The sequence below is a fragment of the Populus nigra genome, chromosome 11, assembly GCF_951802175.1.
Source record: "Populus nigra chromosome 11, ddPopNigr1.1, whole genome shotgun sequence".
Taxonomy (NCBI): Eukaryota; Viridiplantae; Streptophyta; class Magnoliopsida; order Malpighiales; family Salicaceae; genus Populus; species Populus nigra.
In genome coordinates, this window is record NC_084862.1 from 10,073,566 (window position 1) to 10,091,192 (window position 17,627).

Below are 17,627 nucleotides of genomic sequence, written 5' to 3' on the forward strand. Positions count from 1 at the left end.
GATCTCAGAAATAACTCAAAGAAGTTAATATACAAGAATAATATCTTCTATCTCTACATCAATTAACCCAAATTTGTATTAATTCAGGATTTAAAAATATAAAAACAAAAAAAAACCCTCCCCCACTACCAAAAAGAAAAAGAAAAAAAGGAGATGGGCAAAACAGAGAGCATGACAGAAATCCTTGGGAACAAGGTAAGAGGGGGGGCTATAAAAGCAATAGAACAGGGAGCATCGGCTGCAAGCCAGATTAATAGAAAAGACCTATTAGCATTAATAATATCATGGCACAAAATATTTACGATACCAGATAACAGGAAAATGTAACACTGAAAAAAAAGTTGGCAGTATTGCATGAGGGTAATGTTAGGGAAAAGTGATGTAATTCCTTACAACAAAAGGCCATCTCAGTCACCACCAAGCTCAAAGAATAAGAAATAGCAAACCTCTTCTATGCATTTCATGCATAGCCTGTACGAACTGAATGACTAGTTTCGCAGTCCCACGTTGACCCCCCCACATCCTAGTACATCTTTAAGGCTCTGAGACTCAGCGTCCCTTTTTAAGAGAACTATTATGCATCTCAGGCAAATTATCAAGGTTTGTAAGTAACCAATCTTGCTCCTTCTGGACATATAACCTTTCATGTCTAGGGTCCACATATATGCTTAAGTTACCATACCCATATATCTGGTGACCGTCATGCATCCTGCCAGGTTTTGGCTTGAAAAGCAAGCCATGATGTTGCGCATGTGCCTCAACAACTTCTTTCAAAGTCATCTCAACCGCATCACCACCAAAACCATCCATTTTTGTTGTCCTAACCATGCCAGCTGCAGGTCGATATTGAGCATGCGCTGCAGCTCTTTGCTGGACCTCAAACTGCCTCTGCTCCTGCGCCATCTTCTCCCTCAGACCAGGTTGGACCACTTCCATACCTTCAATAGCCCGATCAATCATGTTGAGTCCAAGAGTAAATTGATACCGAATATTTTCATGTGCCTGAAGCTCTGGTGGAAGAAGTCCTTTCCAACCAACATACCATTTATGAACCTCTTGCAAGTTAGGATTTGAACAAAGCCAGTGATACAAAACCTGCAGCCACTTTGAAAAGAAAAACCTCTCCAACAAGTCGACCATGAGATGAATTGGAATTGCAGATGCCCATAACATAACCCAATAGAAATGATCAAGCTTCTGATTAGCTGGGTTTATGTGGAACTCTTGCAATGCAACCTGCAACTTAGGAACTATAAATCTGCGCATAAGACTTTCCCAGCTGGCTGAATCAAAGACAGTTTTCCAGGGCGATAAGATAGTGTAAGCAGATGCATCACTTGGGCGCCAAGCATCAAGACCCATGCTTAACTTCATACGTATCATCTGGTACAAACCCTCCAATTTCAGTCCCAACAGCGGCAGCCATGGATGAACCCAAACATGTATCGGAACAGTTTCCTGATGAGGGTCCCACGAGTCAACAGCACTATATAATTTTGGCATAACTATATTAACCAATATGCTCTGAACAACTGATGCAGGGAACAAATTTTCCCAAGACTCCAAAAATCTAAGCATAGGTTCAGGGTCCCTAGGCTCCCAAGTATTAGTTCCAGATATTCTTACAGCAGGCAAAACTACTTCTGATACTAACTGCGCATAAGGCGTGGATTCATCCCATATATCACTACTTTCCTCACCTTGCAGCACACTCTTCCATAATTCTAATGCTTCCAATCCATGCAGTGGGTTTCTAAGAGGATCCCATCCCTGGAATACTCTAATAAACAAAGGTAAAGCATATGAACAAGCAATGCAAGTCAAGTTGCAAAGCTTATAATCATCTGCAAATTTCCTCTTTATGTCGTCTGTGAAATACTTTGCAAGTGAATCCAAGGTCAAAGTTCCTGAAGACTTCTGTTCCTCAATACGGCTCACCACACCCATGATCTCTTCCATGTTATCCAGTTGCTTCTTCTGGCGTGCGGCCTCTGTTTCCAACTTCTCCTTCTCCCGCTGCAAGCTTATAGCAGTCTCCCTTACGTTCCTCAGGTCTCTATCAATCTTCTGTACATCAAGCTCTGCCAAATCCACAATCAACCTCACATTATGCTGAAGTTCTGGCATTGGAACATCATTCTCCTTGGCCTTCTCTTCTGCATTCAGATTCTCCAAATTCATCAACACCCTCACTTGTGGCCCCCGCATATCAATCACCTTCTGCAAAACCTCAAAACCTTGTTCTTCCTTATTTGCCAACAACTCCTCTGCTGTTATATACTTCTCCTGCTGCTGCTTCTTCATGCCCTTCATCCATCGCCTGTCCTTCATTCTCCCCTCTGTCTGACTCTGGCTTTGGCTCACAGTTTCCGTCTCCTGCAACTGAGGCAACTTAGCTGATGCTTCTTTAAAATCATTGAACCCCATTCCCATATTTTTCGGCCTCATCTTTGCTTCAATTGGAGCTACGATTCCTTGCTGATTCTTCCCCAGTCCACCTCCCTTATAACCCATTTTCTCCAACAACTTCATCCCAATTCCCTTTGTATGCTTCTCAAACTCCCCAACACCCCCATCTTTCGCCTCCTTGCTTTTTCCCACTCCTTTTGCTTTCTTCTCCATTCTCTCCCGCTCACTCCCTTCTGCGTTTCTCTTTCTGTTTTTTAAAGTAGAGCTCCGCCTATAAATTGGCCTTCGAAATCATTCCAAATCTCTCCATCTCCTCCTCGTAATCATCCATCTTCTTATTTATTTATCTCTCTCACCCAATCTGTAAAACCGAATCTATCTATCAATAACACTCTCTCTTAACTTGAATCCATCCATTGATGGATCTAAACAAGTTTATTAAGGTTTAATTAGAAACTGGAAGAAGAAGAATGGCTTACCGATGAAATACTTTCTAGGGTTTTCCTCCAAAATTTTGTAATGTTTGAAAGTCGAAGCGGTGGAGATAGACAACGAAGCTTAAGCTGGAAATTGAAGAAAAACACACCAAACCCTAACGATCAGTGCAGAATCTAAGAGACGGTGGAGGACAGTATTTTAATATGTCAAAAGACAGACCTCAAAGGCGGTGGGTGGTCTGCTCGGTTGGCGTTGGTCGTTGCCATCTGGGTTGGATTAATTATTAAAAAAATTAATAAGAACAAAGAAAGCTAAATTGAAAAAAAAAAAAAAAAAAACAAGAAGAGCTTCCGTGATGTTTTCTAAATCTCTTAACCGTATTATGTAATTATTTTAGTTCCACACTCCCAACTCAATTCATGTCATAACCCTGACGGCATATGGCATGGTATTCTTCAGAATTGAACAACTTCAAGAAACAACCCCTAAAGATCTTCAGATCATCTCTTGTATTTTTTAGTGAGTTTGAGTTAATTTCTTATCGACTCGCATGCGTGATTTGTGTTCTCTTGTTTTTGTCTTCTTGCTAGCTTGGATATGTGCTTACACCTTTAGAATTTTCTGGTTTTTCTTTCTCGTCTCAGATTTTTCTTAGATGTGAGAAATAACACGAAATTACTAGAGAGAATTTTGACAGTGGTTGAGATGAATAGAAAAAACAAGTGTAAGAGAGATCGACGGTGATCGAGAGAATTCTGCCAACATATAATGTTGTTGATTCTGATAGGAAGACAGATGTTTTTGAAGAAGATTTATCAATTTATGTACATCTTTCTGGTTCTCTGTCTGGAATTGAATTTAATAATGTAAATTTCTCCAGTTTTTTTTGTGAGTGAAGAGTCTCTAAAGAAGCTGGTAATGAGAAGGGAGAGTTAAATGATGAGTTTCTTGTCGGTGACATTGTCTGGCTTCAAATAAAAAATCAGTCTTAGTGGCCGAGAAAAATTTATGATGCTTAAATGATAAGTTGTGAACTCAAATGTCCTGAATCTTGCAAAATATCAAGTGCATACTTTCTTTAAGACATGAAAATACCTTTCTTGGAACAAGAGAATTCTATGCCCAGAAAGTATTTCAAATCTCTGAGATCTTGGATGCGGAAGTAATTGAGAAGGAACTTTTTGAGACATGCCATTTCTTGAAGATTATTTCTTGTGATAAGTATGTTTTCGACATGGATAAGAACTGCAATAAATGAAGTGCCTTGAGCCTCGGTAAAAAAAGAATAATCAACTTTGGATTGTTGGTAACCGGCTTGATGAATGGTATTTAAGAAGGTGGAAAACCAGTTTTTGAAAGCTTGTTTGAGGTTATAGAGTGACTCGTTAAGCCGACACATAATATTTTTCCCCTGACAGCGAAGACTAAGAGGAGACTCTATATACACCACCTCATGTAAATCGCCATGGAAAAAAGCATTATGAATGTTTAATTGGTGGATGAACCAATGACGAGTAACAACCATAGTAAGAAGATGATGAAGAGTAGTGAGCTTGGCAGTAGGAAAGAAAGTCACTTGATAATCAATGTCCTCAACTTGAGTGTAGCTTTTAACAACAAGTCAAGCCTTATTGCGCTCAATGGTGTCATCAGACCTATATTTGATTTTGTAGACCCATTTGCAATTGATTGGTTTATGACCAATAGATAGTGGAACTAAACTTTAGGTGTGATTATGCTTCAAAGCCTCTAATTCTGCAGTCATGGCATGATGCCTATTTGGATCAAGAATAGCCTGAGCATAGGATGTGGATTCTGTGTAACCTGCAATCTTAGCAAGGAAGGCACAATGGGAAAAAGATAAACGAGTGTAGGTAAGGAAGTGGGAAAGAGGATATTGATTACCTGATGCAGAATGAGGCGCTGAGGTTAAGTGATTAACATGGTTGGACATTTGGAGTGGATTGTCGGGTAGGAGGAAGGGGAATAGGTTGATCTGTATGCGTAGAGGTGGGTTCGATGGAAGGTAACAGCATATGCGAATAGATGTGTGTGAGGGAACAAAGATGGGGTAGGAGAGATGGGTATGTCATGTGCTTGTGGTGGGTCGACATTTGGGTTAGGTGTATTGACTGGTAGGTTAGGAGTATCGGCTGGTGGTGTCCAGTTGTCAAGGAAACCAGAGGAAAAGGGATGCTGAGGAGTTTGTGAGGTAGATGAGGCCGAAAGTAGAGAGAAAGAGAATGAATTTTCATAGAATCCAACATCGCGGCTGACAAAGAATTTATTTGTCTCCAAATTGTAGAGTTTGTAACCCTTTTAGCCAGTAGGATATCCAACAAAGACACAATGTATGGCACGGGGTCCAGAATTTTGAATAAGATGGACAATTGTTACATAACAAAGACAATAAAAAACTTTCAAGTGGTTAAGTGAGGGGGAACAATTGTATAACAATTCAAAAGGTGATTTATTAGAGAGTAATGGTGAGGGTAATCGGTTAATGAGATAGACAACGATCAAGACACATTCACCCTAAAAAATAAGGGATAGGTGAGACTGAAAAAGTAATGCACGTGCGACGGTGAGAATGTAGTGATGCTTGTGTTTGATGACTCTATTTTGTTGAGAAGTGTAAATACAAGTACGCTGATATGTAATGTTATTATTTTAAAAAAAATCCCTCATGGAAAAAAAACTCAAACCCGTTGTCTACCCGAATGGTTTTAATGTTGGCTTGAAATTGAGTATGGGCAAAAGCAATAAAAGATTTGAGGAGGTTTTGGGTTTCAGATTTATGTTGCATAAAAAATATCCATGTGCATGCACCTAGTAAAGCCATCCACAATGTGAGAAAGAAACGTGCTCCTAAATGCGTGGGAATTTTATGCGAACCCCAAATATTACAATGTAACAAATTAAATAGAGTTTTAGTGGATATTGAACTTGAAGAAAATGGAAGTCTTGTTTGTTTGGTCATGGGACAAACATTACAATTATTATCAAGAAAAATAATAATGGAAGGCAATAATGAACAAGCTAATCTAAGACAAGAAGGAGACGGGTGTCCACGTCGTATATGCCATAAATGAGAGGAGAGGGAAACTTGATATGAGACAGGTGTCCTTTACAATAGAGACATGTAATAGAGACCACCATGTTGTTTACCCGAATCAATCATCTTCCTCGTAGCCAAGTCCTGCAAGACATAGAAGATAGGAAATAAAATGGCACAACAATTTAGAGAATTAGTGAGTTTACTAACAAACATAAGATTTAGATGAAAAGATGGAAATCACAAAACTTTGTCTAATGTGATATTGAAATTAAATGGTATGGTGCTAGTGGAAGTAATTGGGGCACAAGAACTAGTGGGTAAATTAAAGTGGAAATTTATGATGATTTAGTTTCAGTGAAAAGTGTGGAGTCGTAAATGATGTGATCAGTAGCTCCACTATCTAAAATCCAAGGTTTGATGAACACAGAATTTATGGAAGGGATGGAAAAAAAAAAGCCAAACCTACAGCATTTGCATAAGCATTGCTATTATCAAAGGAATGAGTTTAATTGATCATAGAAACAACCTGTGCTAGTTGTTGGAGTCGCTCTGCAGAGAGTCCATGTAAAAGATTGGTTTGAGAAGCCAACTAGGTTGGCATGCTGAAGCCATATGATTGGCCCCCATACATTGGTGTTGTGTCTACTACGTGGGCAGCAGGAAAGGATCGACGTGGATTGGTGTTCCCTTTCGACCCGTGATGTTGTTGCTTGGATTGATTATGCCTACTACCTTGAGTTCCTGTGTCATTGGATACCCATGTCCCATTTTTAAATTTACACCTATCCTCAGTGTGGTCTCTCCTATCACAATAGCTGCAACAAAATTTAAGGGTTCGCATTCTTCAATTGTATGACCGTTTCTATCATAATGCTCATAGTGTTTGTTTGTGGAATTATTCGACATATTGTTTGATCGGCTATGAATCGCAACTGTAATAGAAAAATTCTCTGTTGATCCTGATGTTATTTGTCGTTGTGTTTCATCTTGAACGACCAATAAATAGGCTTGGCAAACATTAGGCAATGGAGACATCATGAGGATGCTCTTACGAACACCGTTGTAAGTGTTATTGAGACCCATAAGGAATTGCATCATTCAATCTTCTTCATTTTATACATTGTGTGCTTTCATCTCGTTACATGTGAGAGGGGTTTGATATGTTTCTAATTCATCCCAGAGATCTATGAGTTTTTTGTAGTAGTCTGAAACTGTCATGGTGCCTTGTGAGAAAGAGACGATGGATTTTTGTATCTGATATATGGTTGTGCATTCTTTTTTGTGAAAATTGGTCTTTCGTCCATGCCAAGACTATTCTTTGAAATCATGTTATACTTGATGAATAGTCTTGGCATGGACGATTGCTTTGGCCATATCGTGTTCCACCAAGTGAGCAAGCCATGACATAATCATATTGTTGCATCGATTCCAGAGAGCATATTACGTTGGTTGTTCAGTTTCTGAAGGAGGTTGAATGGATCCATTGATAAAGCCAACTTTGTTCTTGGCTGTGAGAGCATGAATCATGGATTTACTCCAAGATAGGTAATTGGTGCCATTCAACTTTATTGGAACAAACATGAGACCGGGGCGATCTGATTAATGAACAAAGTATGGATGTGTTGAATCCGTATCGGGATTTTTGGAATTGTTTCTGGTGGTATTTGATTGGACAAGGTCGTTAAAGGTGGCTAAGGTGTGGAAATGGTCATTTGGCACAATATTGCTAGAAGACAGTTGCTTACAAATGATTTCATTTGTGGCTCATCTATTGCAAACACACATGTTCTTTTTTCTTTTTTCTTTTTTTGTCTATGGATGAGAGCTCAGACAGGTAGTTGGCACATTGTGCCTAATGAAGTGAAAAAATAATAATTAAGCTTTGGGTTTGAACATAAATAGTGCTTTCAGAATGGACGACGAGGTTTGAGCATAGGATTTTCTCTTGCATTGCACCATAATAATGTTGATCTTTTTTTGGCGATGATTTTTTATTTGGTTCATGATTTCTTTGTTCGATGAAAAAAGAGAGGTATTTTGTGCATGCTTTGCAGCAGGACTTGCGTTAGATTTGTTTTTGTTCAAGTCAGCTGCATTAACAGGCTATGAACTTGGAAGAGTCCGTCGCGTCCCAGTTCTTCTCTCTTTGTTTTTTCATGAAAGAAATTCAGCTGTGCTAAAAACTTGCTCAGCAACATGAATTGTATTTTGTACGGTGAGAAAATGCATGCCCTCTAACTTAGTTGTTTTAAGCTGCATTCAATTGATCTTCTCTTTTTTCACCCTCTGACTTTGCAGGCCTTCATCTGCTGTCATTTGTTTTTCTGTCCAGCGTGCCTCCTGCCATTTTTACTGCTTGCCATCTAAAGGTTATCATGACCACCCTTTCTTCTTCTTCTTCTTTTCTTTTTTTCCCTCAGAAAGACTTGGATAACAGCATAAATAGAGTAATTAATGAGGAACTTTCTTGCCTATTGATGTTGTCGACGGCGAATCAAGTGTTGCAAGAAAAAAAAAGATTGGATTGTTGCGTTGCATGTCCCACTGTCCAATTAGCATTTTGTTTTTGTTCCTTTTTACGCTTGGTTCTCGGCGCTCCATTTCGGCTAAAATCTCTCATCCATTAGCTTCGGTTCATAGAATACGAGGGAGTTTTCCTCAATAAGTACTATGAAAGACACATTAGCACAAAAGCCACATACAGATTTGGAGGGCTCGGCTTTGTATAATACACTGAGATAAGTCATAATTGATAAATGCAATAGCTAGTTGTGTATTTATATATCTATTATATTGCAAGAAATACAACTTGTAAATGCAAGTAAAATATGACTATGATAGACTTTTAATATACAAGTAGTTTTATAAGAATGCGGATGTGTGATTGCCGAGTATGGTTATAGTGAAGAACATGTATATTTGAGTTTATTTGGGAGTGTGGTTGTAGTTGCTTTTTAAAGTATTTATTACTCATAAATGTATTAAAATAATATTTTTTATTTTAAAAAAATTATTTTTGATATTAGCGCATCAAAATGATCTAAAAATACCAAAAAAATATTATTTGAAGCAAAGAAAAAAAAATTAAAAAAAAGATTTAAAAAACGTTTTTAAAACACAAAAACAAATAGGATGATATTTCATTAGTTCATTTAATGGTTAAGCAGGATTTTGGGAGAAAAAAATAACTATTTAGTGATCCAAGAGAGGGGATTGTGCAGAAATTTCAATAGAATTTGAATGTTGAAGTGAATCTTAAGATAATACAAATGATTATGAAGTTAGGAATGTCATTGGGAAAAATAAATTAACTTGTTTAAGACTCAATGTGTCATTATAACATTGAGGATTTTATAGGATGTTACAATTAGTATTAGAGTTTATGATTATAATTTAGAAAATAAATTAAATACGAAGAATATGAGAAATATAATATATATAATTTTTACTTTATTTCATTGAATATACACATTGATTTTCCAATTTTTAATTAAAAGTTTTCATGATGCAAGAAAATATATGTATTCTCCTCTCTTGTAATTAAAAGTTTTTAACTTCGGGAGCAACACACCTCTAGTGAAGGAGGTGGCTTTTTTTCTTTTTTACATTTAACTACATAGTAAAAATTTTGGAGCGTAACCTTCTTCATTGTTTATTATACTGTATACTGTGAACGATATTGTCATGGGCAGGATTGTTTTCTATGTTTTTTTAGTTAAAAAGTGTTGAAGGGATATTGTCTTTTCTATTTACTATGCTAAAATTTATTGTGCCCGGTTAAACAGTCAGATTCAAATTACTTTTAAAAGTGTTGGGTCTGGTTTGACAAGCAAATCCAACGCTATTGGATCCGACTTTCAGCCGGACCCATCAATTTTGAGCCTGGTTGGGCAGCTGGATCGGGTCTGGCTAGGTAGTCGAATTAAATCTGGCTGGACAGCCAAACACAACGTTATTGGATCTTGCTTGACCACCAAATAGTTCCATTTTTATTTTTTTGTCTTTTTAGATTTTTTTTCCCTCTTATTTAATGTTTTTTTTTCATATGGTAAAGAGAAAATAAATTGATGAGACTTTTTTATATTGTACAAAAGTTGAGTGATGATAATTTTTTTTCATTCGAGGTTGGATTGAATTTACTTATTAAAGCATGTTTGTTTTTGCATTTTAAAAATGCTTTTTAAAAATTAAATTTTTTTATTTTTTTCTTTAATTTAAATTAATATTTTTTTTATATTTGTGCATTATTTTAATATGATGATATAAAAAATAAACGTTAAAAAATAAAATAAAAATATTTTTTCAATATTTTTTAAAAATATATCTTAACAAATAATCATTATGTAATAATAAAAGAACTAACATATTTGTCCGCACTCCGCAGCGGGTCAATAACAATTTTTTTCAAATGTAAAAATGTTTGACTTGGGTTAAAATCACGAAATGTATTTGCACCATTACCATCTTCAAATAAAGTATTTTCTATAGTAGGGATAGATTGAATTTCCTTATTAAAACATGTTTTTTTTTTACGTTTCGAAAATACTTTTAAAAAATTTGTATTTTTTTAATTTTTTTTAAGTCAAATTAATATTTTTTTTTTATGTTTGTATATTATTTTGATGTGATAATATAAAATATATATATATATATATATATATATATATATATATATATATATATATATATAAAAGGAGTAGCTATAGTTGAGACATGCATAGCTCTTCATACATATGCTTTAGGCTATAATAGTTGAATGGTGTTAGTGAAGTATAGATAAAAATATAGTCTATACAACATGATATTCTTCTTGATATATATGCGGTCGACATAAATAATAATAAATTAAAGGAAAAAAAAAAAGAGAAGGAAAAGATCTAATTGTTCAATTCAACAAAGTTGAATGTGAGCTATCTCGGGTTTGATTTAACCAAGGTTAAACTATGAGGTTTGGCAAGCACAAAAGAAGTCAACTCAAACCCCATGTTGGGCTAGGTTTGACCATGGTTAGACCGAGCCCAAAAGGGATCTATCCAAGTTCAAACCGAGCCCCAAAAATATCAAATGGAGACCAATGTTGGCTTGGTTTAACTAGATCAAATCAAGCTGACGAGCTTACCTCAAACCAGTGAATCATTTTCTTCTTCTTCTTTTTGAACTCGTATCATCACTTAACAGGTCCGGTAACATTTTGTTCACCAATGTTACAATCTCGCATGTACAAAGCCAACAACGAATGCCCGATGAAAACAGATAATTCTTTTCAGCTATTCACTCAGAAGGGAAGGGTACAAGTAGCAGTTAACAGCACAATTCCCATGTCTTGCATAAAACTGCCATGACCAGAATGAGGCAGCAATATTATAGCTAGTCTTCTTGCATCAAATCATTTAATTATGTTTATCTGGGTCAGAACCTGGACTGTAGTTGGTGTATTTTAATCAGGTTTTCTTTAATCTCACAAATGAATCGGGTTTTATTATTTTGCATCCTTATAGGCATAGGCTAAACTTTTGCAAGTAATATGAAATGGAGTCTAGTAATATTTTTAGGTCTTCCTATGTAATCAATCCTATTTGCTTTGTGGTCAAAACATTCATGGATTTCTAGTTACCAGATGAATCCTTGTAGGTTAAAAATAACTACAAGTTAAACATTCACGTTGTAATGACTCAAAAAATTGCAGAAAGAGTCTTTAGCAAGAACAGCATCAGCCTGAAAAAGGAGAGATTGTACAGAAGAATAATTAAATAAGATATGGCACTAAAGTATCATATCTCAGATGCACTATCACATCCCACTTTCAGAATCACACAGAAACCAAATTGAACAACAGATGTTTCTGTTTCTTTTTTACCTTTGACATCATCATGCTATCAGTTAGGCATGCTGTTCAGGCTAATATTAACATGTAAGAATATAATCATCCTTTGTCAGATGGAAGCTGCACTGAGAGATCCACCCAGATGCTCTAATCATCTAGCGAAGCACCCATCGTCCATTCATAGCATGATGGTGTAGCTCATCCATCACCCACGCATAGAACGAATATGTTCCCATTTCAGAAGGATGCGCTGACTTCTTTGTTTGCTTTCTCAAGTGCAAACTGGTAGTGTTAATGCCTTTCTCTTCTCATCTGTCAGCACTGTCTTCAGGTGCCATGAACTAAGAGATTAGCATAGCAATTCTGCAATTTCAAGAATAATATCACTGAATCATAAAGCGCAAGCCATAGTTTAAATGATATATTATCAAAAGCGTATCCATGAGAATTGATTGATTGACTGACAGAGACAAATTACACAGCATACGATGTATCAGAACCACCATTAATGACTTCGTAAAAACACAAAGCCAAAGCAAGAGAAGGTGGAAAATCAATAATGAAATAGAATTTTGTTGAACATTGTATCAGATATTCTAAAAAAAGAACTGATTTCACAGGCATGGAGGGAAAAGAAAACACAAAAGGCCAACATTAACAATCCATCAAAATAAATTATGATGTCCTGAGAGTGGAAGACACATGAAAGAAAGCTCATTCTTTTCTCATGCAATGGTTGTTAAAATTTACTTTTGATTGATTTATCCAAAGTTCTTGCAAATTAGCAAAACAAGTCAACTTATGAAAATTAAGAAAAAGAATCAGATCCTTAACACCTTTTACTCATCTTTGGTCTTCACCCAGAAAAGAAAAGAAAAAGTAAAAAGACTATTGCTCATGGTCAATACCACAACCCAGTTGCAAAAAGCAGGCTTTAATCAAGTAAACTGAAATAGCTACGAGTTACAATGAGAAGCCAATACCAGTTATTTTATCTGAAGATTTATGTGCAAGCAATTCATAATGAAGTGTTGCAATAGCGGCAGTGCTAAATATGTTAAATGGTATTGCAAAGGCTGGCTATCACAGAACATGGCCTTTCCTGTCTTTTAGTTTCACCCCTGTACTAACTTTGTTTTCTTTTGTACATGTCCTTCAACATATTCTTAGCATCAACCACCATTCCAGGTCTAGCAAAGGTAGAGCTGATACAAGCTAGAGTATTTTCACAAGGGACAAACCCCTTCTCATTCATCTCTGCGAATAAGGTTCTTGCTTCAGTCCTGTATGTCTTCTTTGATATCCTATCCAGTTCTGGTTGTTTTGATAAATTGCACCAGCCACATATTAGTATGTCGTAAGTGGAAGAATTAGGGGGCACCCTTCTCACTTGCATCTCATTCAGAAGTTCTCTAGCCTGATCCATCTTTCCTACGTTGGCAAAATCTTCAATAAGCACATTATAGGTGCTAGTCTTGGGAACAAGGCCTTTAGTAACCATTTCACAGTAAAATTTTATAGCTTCCTTCTTATTACCAATCTTACCATGGCCAGAGATTAGAGTATTGTATAAAGAAGCATCCGGATCTAGGCCACTTTCCTTCATTTTACTAAGTATTTCATGTGCCTTGCTCGTCAAACCTGCTGCTAAGAGACCACCCAAAAGGAGATTGTAAGTTCTGATACCAGGAGAAACTCCTTCATTTAACATCTGAGTGTATGTGGCAAGAGCCTTCTCGATGTGACTACTTTTAAAATGTCCATGTATGAGGGCATTATAAGTGACGGTATCTGCTGAAATTCCATCTTTAGTCATGTTGTTTAATACTAAAGTTGCTCTTTTAGTCATGCCTAGCCCACATAAAACTGTGATAAGGCTGTTATAAACTTCTCGATTAACTTTAAGTCCCATCCCAACAAGTCGCTTATGCATTTGCAAAATTGTGTCAGCCCTTTCGCATTTTGAGCATGCATTCAATAGAGCTTTATGAATGGTTACGTTAGGGCGAATTCCCCAGAGCAACATTTCATTCAACACATCTATGGCTCTTTCAGTCTCACCAGCTTTAGAAAGCCCTCCTACCAGAATATTACAAGTAATTGAATTTGGCATTACTGAATGACCCTTCATCTCATTCCAAAGCTTAATGGCATTTTCCAGTTTCCCCTGCTTGCAATACGCATTAATCATGGTGTTATATGTAGCACGATCAGGAGCCAACCCCAACTCTCTTATTCCAGAATAAACAGATTCTGCATCATATTTGCCAAGCCTCAAGAGACCGTTAATTAGCACATTATATGCAACGACATCAAATTTTATACCTGTCTCTGCCATTTTTTCAGCCATGGTGAATGCAGCTGACTCCCTTCCTGTCTTGAAGAAGCCATCCATCAGAGATGTGTAGTTAACACGGTCGAGCAACAAGCCCTTTGACATCATATATTTACATAATCCCTCAGCTTCCTCCATTTTTCTGCCCCTTTTCAAGTTGTTAATGAAGGCATCAACTACAAAACTGTTTTCCTCCAATCCATTCAATTTCATTTCATTATAGAGATCAACAGCAGCATCTTGTTTACCAGCCTTAAAATGGCCATCTATTAATGTTGCATATATATAAGCATTTGGCATGATATTTTGGCCCAGCATCTTTTTCATAATACGAACAGCTACATCAAGCATTCCTTTCTTTGTATATCCATTTATTATAGAAGAATATGTGACGACATTTGGAACAACCTGTTTCTTCTCCATTTCTCGCAACAGAGATTCTGCACCATCCATGTCTCCCAACTTGCAGTATCCATCGATCATTGCTGTATAGGTAATGTTATTAGGAATACAATTTAGCTTTGCAAGTGTGCAAAACATGGCCTCAGCCTCATCAGATTTACCAGCCTTAAAAAGCCCATCAATCAATGTGGTGCACACCACCAGATCAAAGGAAACTCCACAGACTATCATTTGACTTTGATAGATAAAAGATTCCCAAGCACTCCCTGCTTTAAATAATGAATCAACTAGAATAGCATAAACAACATGATTGGGATTCACACCCATCTTGTCCATCTCCCTCAAAAGTGCCTTTGCTTCTGTCAACATCCCATGTTTGCAAAGACCATTTATAATGGAACTATATGTAACAACATCAGGCAAGAATCCATCCGAAATCATTTCTTCATACAGAGAAAATGCTTCGCTGAGCCCATGCTGCTTACAGTAAGCACTTATAAGTGTGGTGTATGTAACGAGATTAGGTTCCAAATTCGTTGTACCATCATCATCGTTCATATCATCAATCTTTCTGAAAGCACAATCTTTTTTCTTCCTAAACCCCAAAATCTCATCAATCAGACTCTTGGCTCTGTCAAAATCACCTATTTTGCTGCACCCATTGATCAAAGTATTATAAGTAACAATATCAGGAAACACACTTTGGTTCCTCATTCTTTCCATCAACTCAAATGCATAACTTATTTCACCAACTTTGCAATATCCATCGATCAATGTATTAAAACCTACAGCATCCTTACAAATCCCACCATTAACCAAATTATCCATAACCCACTCTCCATACTTAACCGACCCAATTCTACAGAACCCTTTAACCAATATATTACAAGTGAAAGAATCAAAGAATGTATCTTTCTTTACCATTATTGACAAAAACCCAAAACCCTGATTAGCCAAACCTTGTTGACAAAACCCCCAAATAGCAGTATTATATGTTACAGTATCAACATCAATATCAACATTTCTAATCAAATCTAAAGCCAAACTCAAATGACCCATTTTGCACCAAGCATGTACCAATATGTTATGAGTGAAAACATTAGGCAAAACCCCACAAGATAACATCTCAGAGTAAAGGTCCCATACCTGAGAAACCAAGCCAGTGGCATTGAACTGGTAAATAAGGCGGTTCCATAAGGGCAGAGTGGGAACAATATGGTGAGTTCTTATCATGTCATAGAAAGTGTCTGTTGCTTTGGAAAGTCTGCCACAAGTCAAATAAAGGTGTATAAGAGTGCAGAAAAAAGAAGCATAAAGATGGGTTTTAGTTGGTAAGATGGAATTTGTGTGAAAGTGGTGAAAAGGAAGGATTTTTGAGAGAGGTTTTGGGTGTTTGGTTGATGAGAAAGTGAAAGATCTTGCAAGGAAAGCCCTTGTTTGATAGTACTTGAGATGGTTCATCATAATTGAAGAACAATCTTCTTGTATTCGTTTTCTTTGAGGATATTAATGAAAAGTAAAAGGCTTTGAGTGTGTGCTTAGTTGTTGTGTCAGAAAGCTTTCATGTCTCCCTATTTGAGTTTGACTGTGACTGTGAGGAAGAACTTGATGGAGTCGGGAGGGAGGGACTGGTTATCGAAACTTTAAAAATTTGGATAAATTATGCAAGTAGCATTAAAAAAAAATAGTGAATTACTGAATTAGAAAGAAAATTTGGCAAGATAGTACAGGAGTTTTAAATCTCAAAATTCTGAACTGTAATATTTAATTAAATATTATATTTATAAATTATAATATTAATTAAATATTATTTTTACAAATTATAATAAAATTTTAAATAATATTACGTTAATAGTTGTGATATCATTTAAACTTAAACTAAAGAGAGAACTAGTTTGTATTTGTAATAGTTAGTTAAACTAGTCAATTAGTGTTGGGAACATCGAAGATAATCTTTTCCAAAGGGGTTAAAAAGCTAAAGAAGTCCCTCTACTTGCATAAATTATTTTTCTTAACATATCCCTCCTACATTTTATTATTGAGTTAGTCCCTCTACTTGCATTTCATTATTGAATTAGTCCCTCTACTTGCATAAATTAATTCTCTTAACATATGCCTCCTACATTTTATTTTTATTATTGAGTTAGTCCTTCTACTTGCATCAATTATTTCTCTTAACATATCCCTCCTACATTTTATTATTGAGTTGGCCTAAAAAGGGAGTCATAATGCTCATCTAGAATAATTTTGTCATTATTCTAAAAGATTAATTAACAAACACTAAAATAAAATGTGTGTGGTAAAAATACTACTCTCTACCTAAGAATTTATTTAAACACATAACATTGTGAATTCTTATAGTTCTTTGTTTTTGTAATCCCTTAATTTTTTTAATTATAACTTTGTAGGCCTATATTGATGGTTGATTTTAGCAAATTTGTTATGAAATGACAAGATTTAAAGATAGAGAATCAAAACAAAAAAAAAATAGAGTAAATGGGTGATAATCTCAAAAATTGAGTGAAACTCACTTTGGTCCTTTTACTTTTTAAATGAAAACTTTTATGTCTCTTAATTTTCTAAAAAATCAATTTTGGTACAAAACATCATCTTCCTTGTTTTTTTTCAATTATTTATTTGAGAGAGAAGAAAGAGAGTGGTAGAATTCTGGTTGCAGAGAGAAAAAGTCTCGATTGACTCTGATTCTAATATTAAAAAAAGTTAAATTTGATGTCAATAGAATCCTTTTGATAAGAAAAGTTCTATCTAAGTGTTATTTGTCTTTCTCTTCGCTTGAGACAATAGATCTAACTTTGAAAGTTTTTTATTATTATTTTGGGTTGATTTTGAGTTTTTTAAACTGTTTTTTGAGTTATTTGAAGCTATGAATGTGTTTGACAAGGTGTATATGTTGTTTTCTATGTGTGTTTTTTTTTTGTCAAAAATAGGTTGAAAAACAAATGTGTTGGTAAAAAAAACTCCTGGCCCGACTTTCTAGTAACCCTGCAGTAGCCTGAAATTAGCCAACAAGAGACATATCACATGTTTGGCTTTTAAAAAAAAAAAAAGGCGAACAACATGTTTTCCTTTAAAAAAAAATAAAAAAATAGCTTAGTTGCATGGGCCTGGGCTGAAAGGCCCACTTGCCTAGTTAAATACCA

General features: G+C 35.8%; 2 protein-coding genes across 4 annotated transcripts; both read right to left on the minus strand.

Annotated features, from left to right (window-relative positions):
* Positions 1-250: 250 nt before the first annotated feature.
* LOC133706165 (septin and tuftelin-interacting protein 1 homolog 1-like) lies at positions 251-4,913 on the minus strand. 3 transcript variants are annotated; one of them, XM_062131640.1, is made up of 3 exons: positions 4,753-4,913; positions 2,889-3,113; positions 251-2,770 (listed from the first exon to the last, which is right to left on the minus strand). In XM_062131640.1, exon 3 carries the CDS (start codon positions 2,620-2,622, stop codon positions 550-552), a length of 2,073 nt encoding a protein of 690 aa, XP_061987624.1. In that variant the 5' UTR covers positions 2,623-2,770; positions 2,889-3,113; positions 4,753-4,913; the 3' UTR covers positions 251-549. The 3 variants fall into 3 exon arrangements, with proteins under 3 accessions (XP_061987624.1, XP_061987625.1, XP_061987623.1); XM_062131641.1 differs by lacking the exon at positions 4,753-4,913 and having other exon boundaries at positions 2,889-2,972; positions 3,067-3,864; XM_062131639.1 differs by lacking the exon at positions 4,753-4,913 and having other exon boundaries at positions 2,889-3,864.
* Positions 4,914-11,635: 6,722 nt separating this feature from the next.
* On the minus strand, positions 11,636-16,145 carry LOC133668035 (pentatricopeptide repeat-containing protein At5g14770, mitochondrial). Its single transcript, XM_062087774.1, has 2 exons — positions 12,713-16,145; positions 11,636-12,092 (listed from the first exon to the last, which is right to left on the minus strand). The coding sequence occupies exon 1, from the start codon at positions 15,928-15,930 to the stop codon at positions 12,856-12,858; it is 3,075 nt and encodes a 1,024-aa protein (XP_061943758.1). The 5' UTR covers positions 15,931-16,145; the 3' UTR covers positions 11,636-12,092; positions 12,713-12,855.
* Between the last annotated feature and the right edge of the window lie 1,482 nt (positions 16,146-17,627).

What these genes read in the sequence shown, in the direction of transcription:
- LOC133706165 (XM_062131640.1), bottom strand. Translation starts at nt 2,622, where the DNA reads ATGGAGAAGAAAGCAAAAGGAGTGGGAAAAAGCAAGGAGGCGAAAGAT.
- LOC133668035 (XM_062087774.1), bottom strand. Translation starts at nt 15,930, where the DNA reads ATGATGAACCATCTCAAGTACTATCAAACAAGGGCTTTCCTTGCAAGA.